The following is an 8,431-nucleotide window of genomic DNA, read 5'->3' as shown; positions in this document are numbered from 1 at the left end:
TAATGTACCTTCAAAGTCTCACACAGATATAAAAATCTTTTCTTATTCTGGAATGAGACCATTTTTCTATGTCGTGTGTACATTTGACAGGACATCTTATACCTTGGTGACACAATTTGAGAAAGTTTATTCTAAACTAGATCTTATTTTTTTTTTAATCTTTAGTTTTATTTTTTGTGTACATATTTTGCCTGCATGTAAATTTATGTGTACTGTGTGCATGCCTAGTAGCCAGGAAGGCCAGAAACTGTTGGAACCCCTGGAACTGGAATTAGAGGTGGATGTGAGTTCTGTGAGCTGAACCCCTTGTCCTGCAAGAGTGGTAACAGATCTTAACCTCCAAACCATCTCTCCAGCCCAGCTGCTGTTTAGTAGTCAGTGCCTGTTTGAGAGGGGAAAGTACAAACTGATGGCATTGTCTTGACTCCAGGTGTATAGTAACAGTTGATATGATGTAAAACAGCTTTCCTGTTAGACTCCTGTGAGCAGGAAGTTGGGTGGGTAAGGATGGTGGGATGTGGAGATGCTGCATTTGAGGGATAATTCAGCTTCCACAAACAAAGCACAACTTGCAGTTGTAAGTAGCTGCTAAAGAGTTCAACACTTCACTGAAGTGTGATTGCTTTGTTCAAAGTCAGCACTACATCTGGGAAAGAAAGTTGATGTTTGATTCTGTGGGTGCTGTGTAAGTTGTGGAAACAAGCTGTTTATTGACATTTCTCAATTGAGGGCAGTGTGTTTTAAATAACTGCTGATGCTTTATGTTAAATAGCTGTCCAAACTATGACCCTTAGTAGCCAGCCTCTTCTTCCCTTAGCCTCTAGGCAACAACCTGGAGCTTTTGAGTGTGAATAGCTACACTTAGGTGACCTGCTGTCAACCTTTTTTAAGACTACAGCATTTCACTAACTTTATACGTACGTGTCATTGTATTTGGATCATACTCATCCACCTCACCACTCCAGTATCCACCCCCACTTGCTGTCTGTTGTCTTGATGTGAGTTCTAGATTACTGTTTAATTTCAAAAGTTTTCTCCCTGCTTCGCAGTCTAGGGTTTTCATTCTTGAATGATGTCAAGAACCTGGGAACTTCCAGTTTAAACGCTAGCCCCCAAGAGCAGCAAAATTGGGACTGGGGTGTGTTCTTGCTTTGAGCTATAAAACACTAGCCGTGTCTGTGAACCTTGTTTTCATTGTATAGCAATCCATCAAGTTCAGTGTTGGGTTTCAGCATTTAAAATTTTAACTTAAAAATCATACTTTTAAAATTCAAGTAGCAGGGTGAGGGTGACAAAGTACTTTAATCCCAGTACTGGGGAGGCAGAGACAGGACTCGTCTAGAGTTCCAGGCCAGCCTGGTCTACATAGTTCCAGGACAGTCAGGACTACACAGAGAAACTATCTGGAAATTTTCGAGTTAATGCTTTACTTTGTTCCTGAGATATAACAAGCACATCATGCGAAGAATTTATGGAGGTATTTAAAACGCACTCACCAGTGTTTGATGAGCTCAGACTGGAAAGTACCAATTTTATGGACTGTGGTTTCCCCTAGGCTTTTTCGTGACACACAGGCAAGGGCAGTGTCATCTCCATTGTCATCACAGTGATGGTAAGGGCCATGTACAGAGCCTTTGTTGTTTTGCTTTTCCTTTTGGTGCACAGTCCACCTTGTGAGACCCTTTGAGCCGCAGCCTCCAGCCCCCCTCTGCTGCTTGGCACTCGCTGATGCCTGGGCTGGCTCCTCTGTGGCTGTAGGTGGAGCAGCTGACTCTGAAACTTAGCAAGTTCTGCCTAGTCCAGCTTGGACCACACTCAATGGAAACCATGCTAAAAAGTTTCCCTACACTCCGAGGCAATCCCTGACACTGAGTTCTCAATATTCTGTCGTGGACCTTACTCTGTAGAACAGGCTGGCCTCGAACTCAGAGATCCACCTGCTTCTGCCTCCCAGGTGCTGGGATTAAAGGTGTGCGTTGCCACCCAGCTTTTTGAGCTCTGCTGCTAATCTGCCTTGTTGATTTCATCTGTTGACAGTAGGAAAAGATAAAGGCACACGGCATCAAGCATGCCCCCAGTTCCTCGACGGACTTGGTGTCCTCAGCCAATTCTCACAGTGCAGTAAGGATGTCATTTTAGCTTACTGTTCTTGCCCATTCCTAGCATTACACATTAAAATGTGTTCCTCCAAGTCTGTAAGATGGCCTGGCTCCCTATGCAACTCCCAATGAGAAAGAACCTAAAGGAGGCAATAACAGATCAAAAAGTCATGAGGGTGGGGCTCTTAATTCTGCAAGAAGAGGAAGAAATACCAAAAAAGCTCTCTTACTGTGAGAAACAGTAAGAAGGTGCACCACCCTTAGTGGAGTAGAGCCAAATTTGCACCTGGATTTGTAGCCTCCGGAACTGATAAGGACCTGTTTAAGCCACCAGGTCTGTGTGTTATTGCAGACAAAGCTTGTATTCATGACTTTCCTGTAGCTGTGATAAAAACACCATGACCAAAAGTGGCTACATGGTTTATTTTGGCTAACAGTTCCAGAGGGAGAGTTCCCCCTCTCCCTCTAGAACTAGAAGTCAGGCAGTGTGTCAGAAACACTGACCCTAGCCGGGCGATGGTGGCGCACGCCTTTAATCCCAGCACTCGGGAGGCAGAGGCAGACGGATCTCTGTGAGTTCAAGACCAGCCTGGTCTACAGAGTTCCCATGGGGCAGCGGGTGGGGGTGCAGGGAGGGAGAGGCACGGCAGCAGAGAGCCAGAACAGGGAGCCAAGAGGTCACATCCTTAGTCAGGAAGTAGTGATGCACGCCTTTAATCCCAGCACTCAGGAGGCAGAGGCAGGCAGATCTCTGAGTTTGAGGCCAGCCTGGTCTACAAGAGCTAGTTCCAGGACAGGCTCCAAAGCTACAGAGAAACTCTGTCTCGAAAAACCAAAACAAATAAAAATAAAGAAGAAAAAGTCACATCTCAGCCACAAACACCCAGCACAGAGGATGATCTCTGTGGAATGAGGCTAGGAACTCTCTAGACCTGTCCCCAATGATGTTCTTCTTCCAACAAGATTGGAACATCGCCCCAGACAGTACTACCAACTGGGGACCAAGCATTTAAATACTATGGGGTACATTTCTCACCCAAACCACAACGATATCTCCCACTTAGACCCCCAAAACTAGAAGTCAGGCAGTGTGTCAGAAACACTGACCCTAGCCGGGCGATGGTGGCGCACGCCTTTAATCCCAGCACTCGGGAGGCAGAGGCAGGCGGATCTCTGTGAGTTCAAGACCAGCCTGGTCTACAGAGCTAGTTCCAGGACAGGCTCCAAAGCCACAGAGAAACCCTGTCTCGAAAAACCAAAAAAAGAAAAAGAAAGAAAGAAACACTGACCCATCCTAACAAATCTCCCTCTTGGTGTTAAGGAGAGGGATAAAAAAAAAAAAAAAAAAAACTACAGAAACTCTAGCTTTACTGCTCCTAATTGTCCTAAAACTGATCAAATGAGGGAGGGGAGGAGATGGCTCAGTGGTTAAGTTTGTACTGCCCTTGCAAGGGATCCTAGTTCAATTCCCAGCATCCTTGGCAAGTACCTCCCAACCTCCTGTAACCCCAGCTCCTCTGACTCCTGTGACCCCTGCACTCATGTGCATATAGCTGCATACAGAAACACACACATACATGAGTTTTTAAATTGTTTAAGATTTGTTTGGTTTGGAAATCATATAGCCTGGAGAAACATTATATATAGCTTCTACCTTTACTGTGTGGGTTATGGTAACAATAACTGGGCTGTCTTTTATGGACTCTGGGTGACTTGCAGAAAACATGAACTCTTCACTTGGGCCCGCAGGTGTCTAGCGTGTCTACTGGGATTGGCTGAGAAGGGTTGTCACCTGTCCTCATACTCTGTCCCCTTTGCTGCCTTAAGCTTGGTGTTACAGTCTGCTCAGCTCTGTCTGTGGAGGTGGTGATCATTTGGGAAACCTTACCTTGGCATAGACTTGTCTTATACTCCCCCCCCCCATTTTTCTCCCTCCTCTTCTTCCTCCCTACCCCACAGTCCCATCGAAGCTAAATATACCCACAGCTACTAAGACTCAGGACCAGACCGTGACAAGAGTGAAGAGGTGGCCTCCAAGTCCCTCGGTGATCCCTGCCCATTCACAAGGAGTGATGAATGATAACCTCTTTCCTGCTCATGTCTCCCCATCACGTCTACCCTGTATCTGGAGCTCTCCAGCCCTGGGAGGGAGAAGCTTGTTTGTGAGCAGAGTCTGGCCACCGAATAAAGCCTTTCTTTATCCCCGACACCCATTTCTTTAATGCTGGTTGTCCTAGGCCTGGGTCTTGTGAGTTGAGGTATTTTGTCAACTATGGCTTGAGTCAACTATACACTGAGGGACCCAAACATGACTTTTCTGGAAAAGCAAGCGGATGTAGCTCTGAGTAAATCTGGTACCAGAGTCTCTGTTACCTCTAGGATGCCTTAGGATTTTACCTCCCACTGGTGTGAGTCTCATCTTGTCCCTGCCCTCCTCCCAAACCAGGCCTTACCCTCCTGCCCTCTGTCCTTATTCCTGCCTGTCTCATGGTTCTCCACCATGCCCTTCCTTTGAATCACAATCTCTCTGAACTTTGTGGGGATTGCTTCTTTTTCTTTTTAGAGACAGTGTCTCCCTCTGTTACCCAAGCTGACCTTGAACTCCTAGATACAAGTGATTTTCCTGCCTCAGCTTTTAGAATAATAGGCTACTGGAGCAAGCCCTCCTTCTGGACTCAAAGGGATCCTTGAGAAGATGGTTGTCATGCTCTTTGTTCTTAATGGGCTCCATTTTAGCATCTTCAGATGTAGCCCATGTGACGGTTTGTCTGGAGTAGGGAAGAACCCACTGTCAGGATGGCAGCTGAGTCCCTGCTCTATGCCCTGGTCTGGGGGAAATGCATGCCCTGTAAGGAACAATCCAGAGTTTATTAGCTGGACTGGGCTGGCTCTGATGAAGGCTGTGCCCAGCAGTCTCTTTCTTTCCTTCCATCTTCCCCGATGTCCTGAGATTCCATTCCCAGACTCCACACCTTACCCCAGCTACTCATTCCTTGTGGTGGGACTGGAGATGGGGCTTTGCAAAGCAACAGATCCGCATAGACCTTAGCGGAAATGACATCGATTTGGGAGTCAAGACTGCTAGGGTTTGATTTCAGGCTGTGAGTCTTTTGGGGGGAAGGGTAGGAGATGTCTTGAGTGAGATTTCTCACCTGGAACTTCAACTCTCTCAGTTGATAAGGAGAGGACTAGCCCTGTGACTGTCCCTGGGCTTTAGTGCAAGGATGAGGACATGATGCTTTATCCTTTTGTTGTTCAGGGAGTTGCACCCTGGAGCAGAGCAGGCGAGGCCAGGTCTCTCCCTGAGCACATATTCAAAAGTGTCCTTTTTTAAATTACATTTTAAATTTCATTGTATATGTGCTTGCATGCACATGACCATGCACGCATGTGGAGATCAGAGGGCATTCTGGGGGAGTTGGTTCATGGCTTCTCCCAGGGGTTCTGGAGACTGATCTCATCATCAGGGTTAAGAAGCAAGCCCCTTTATCTGATGACCCATTTTGCCAGCCCCACCCTGGGCACATTAAGAAGTCAAACCTTCTCTCCAAATGTTGCACCCCCTGGTTACACACTGATGACTTTGCCAGCTGGCAGTGGGGCTTGGGGTGTGAATGAAAGCATTGAAAGTCTGCTTGGGGCTTGAGGATGGGGTACTAGGCTTTAGGAAATCCTGAGCTCTGCCATTGCTCATTCTCCTGCTCCTTTGTATTTGTCTTTATCTTTGACAAATCTTACTGTGTAACCCAGATTAGCCTTTCTGCTTCTAGGATGGGTTAGTTCTGAGAGCCAGAATCCAGTGTGCTGAGCCCAGCGTTACCTTCTGAGAGGAATAGTTCCCAAAACTGTCTTTGCTGGCTGTTCTGTAGACCTTTGGTGATGTCACCTTGGGTGTGTCAGACTCAACACTCTATCTGCTTCCCCGCCTCCCTTTGCTACTGTGAAACCTTAGAAATGGATAGCCCAAGGACATCGTGAGAGGACACCACCGGCCTCAGAGCCCGGCTTTGTGTGTGCTGGAGGAAAGGGGCAGAGTCAAGACAGCACAGTGGATGCCCAAAGTGGCATCGAGCTTTTCCCACCTGCGTAAGTTTGGACAATAGGTATTTACCCATTGCGTCAAATGGAACATAACATGGAAACCAAGCCAGCAGAGCTGCGGGAGACGATGACATGCTACAGTACTGGAAAAAGAATGAAAAAACGTATGGCTAAAATTCTGTGTTTGGGTTGGGTTTTGTGGTACACTTCTGTAATTCCCATTTACTTAGGAAGCAGAGGCAGGAGGATTGAAGTGCAAGCTCAGCCAGGGCTACAAAGGAAGACTGTGTTTCAGAAAAACACAACACAGCTGGGCCTTTTAATCCCAGCACTCAGGAGGCAGAGGCAGGTGGGTCTTTGAGTTTGAGGCCAGCGTGGTCTACAGACGAGTTCCAGGACAGCCAGGGATACACAGAGAAACCCTGTCTCGAAGAGAGAGAGAAGGGGGAGGCAACAGAAGGAAGGAGGGGGGGGGGGGGGGGGGGGGGGGGGGGGGGAGGGAGGGAGGGAGGGAGGGAGGGAGGGAGAGAAGAAGAGAGGGAGGAAGGGAAAAAGAGAGTATGCTCACACGGAAGAGTCTGGGTTTGAGTCAGACAGCTTGAATAGGTACCCTCCCCTGTAATCAGCCTTGGTCATGTGACCTGACTGGGACAGACAGTGCCTCCTCACTTCCCTAGGAAATATTTCAAAGATCATCAGCAACCCCAGGCTCTCTTTTTCCTGATCCTGTGGTTAGAAGATGCATGTGTGAAAATGGGACCCCCAAGGAGCTAAGGCCTGCGGTTATTAGAATGGACACCACTCCCAAGTTTTTCCTTGAAGGGGCCTGTACCATCCGGATTAGTCCACCAAGACGGGACCGTGAATTAATGTGCGGCTGCAAACCCCAGCCTGGTCTCACAGTAGTACACTTGGGAATTGTTTATTTCATTTAATAGAAAAACAACACAATAGGACAGGCACAAAGACACAACTCAGTCTCGTGGCAGTGCGGGGCACCTTCCCTGTCTGTTGCTGCTACTTGCTGCTGCTCTTGGGAGGGGGCCGGTAGACTCCGACGACCACAGCGTGATCCCTCTCATAGGGCTCCAGGGTTAGCTGCTCCTGTGGCTTCAAGTTCTCCTGTTGCAGCTTCTTCACCTCGGAAGCAAACACAGCCTCCGCGGACGCTGTGGAGTCGATGCAGTTGGCCTTGATGGAAATGAGAAAGTGGCCTCCGTTGCGCAGAAAGGTGTGGGCGTTCAGCGCCACGATGCGGGACTGGTCCGGCTGGGCCACGTCGGCAAAGATCACGTCTACCATTCCGATGAGCATGCGGTACTTGAGCGGGTGCCGGGCATCTTCCAGTACCGGGATGATGTTGGTGCGTTTCTTGGCCACGTTGACCAGATCTCGGCCGGCGCGGTGGGAAAATTCAACCGCATAGACCAGGCCGTCTGGGCCTATGATGTCGGAGACGTGAGAGACAGTGGTTCCCGAAGCGGCGCCCAGATACAGTACTTTGGACTTGGGCTTGATGTGAATCTGGTCCACGCCACCCAGGATGGCAGCGGCCAGTTTGGAGCGGAAGGGGTTCCAAGTGCGGTACTCCTGCTTCTCGCCCTTCTCCACCACGGTGACGCGCTTCTCTCCGTACACCGAGACTCCCGGGACCATGTTCAGGGTGACCAGCGCGTCCTCCGCGCCGCGGTAAATGAACACGCCCTCGTGCCGATGCGGCTCCACCGACACGGCGATGGCCTTCCTGCGGCGGTTCTTGTTCTTGGCCTGCCCGCCGCGCCGCTGCCCGCCGCCGCCGCCACCGCCGCCGCGCCCCCGGCCCCGGCCCCGGCCGCCGCCGCTGAAGCCGCGCGTGCGCGCCCCAAAGCCTCCTTTGCCCCCCGAACCAGAGTCACCTCCCTTGCCGCCTCCCTTGCCGCCACCCCAGCCCCAGCCGCCGCGGCCGCCCGCCGGTGTCGGTGTCATGGCCTCGGCAGATCTCGGAAATTGCCGCGGTGGTCGGGGATCGCCGGGGACCCTGGGCGGTTGCTGCGGAGGGGGGACAAGTGGGTGGCGGCGGCTGCCCTCAGGATTAACCGCAGCTGGATGCAGGGGTCTGGGGTGTGCGCATCCTGGGATCCACGCGTTGACGCGGTGACTTGCGTGATTGCATCACAGCCGTTTTGTCGACCCTGTAGCCCCGGAAGCCCCCCTGTTCCACCTGTGCGCAGACGCAGCCTTCTCATTTGTAACCCCTTGTCTTCTCTCTTTGCCTGGGCGCTCTGCTCTCCTGGGGACTCTGGGTTCTTCTC

The 8,431-nt window shown here is 50.1% G+C and overlaps 1 protein-coding gene across 1 annotated transcript; it reads right to left on the bottom strand.

Annotated features, from left to right (window-relative positions):
- Positions 1-7,157: 7,157 nt before the first annotated feature.
- Positions 7,158-8,105, bottom strand: Fbll1 (fibrillarin like 1). Its single transcript, XM_050138585.1, has one exon. The coding sequence runs from the start codon at positions 8,103-8,105 to the stop codon at positions 7,158-7,160; it is 948 nt and encodes a 315-aa protein (XP_049994542.1).
- Between the last annotated feature and the right edge of the window lie 326 nt (positions 8,106-8,431).

The sequence above is a fragment of the Alexandromys fortis genome, unplaced genomic scaffold, assembly GCF_014885135.2.
Source record: "Alexandromys fortis isolate MF-2015 unplaced genomic scaffold, M_Fortis_MF-2015_v1.1 scaffold_11, whole genome shotgun sequence".
Taxonomy (NCBI): Eukaryota; Metazoa; Chordata; class Mammalia; order Rodentia; family Cricetidae; genus Alexandromys; species Alexandromys fortis.
Note: the sequence above shows the minus strand (reverse complement) of the source record. Positions and strands in the feature narration are given on the sequence as shown.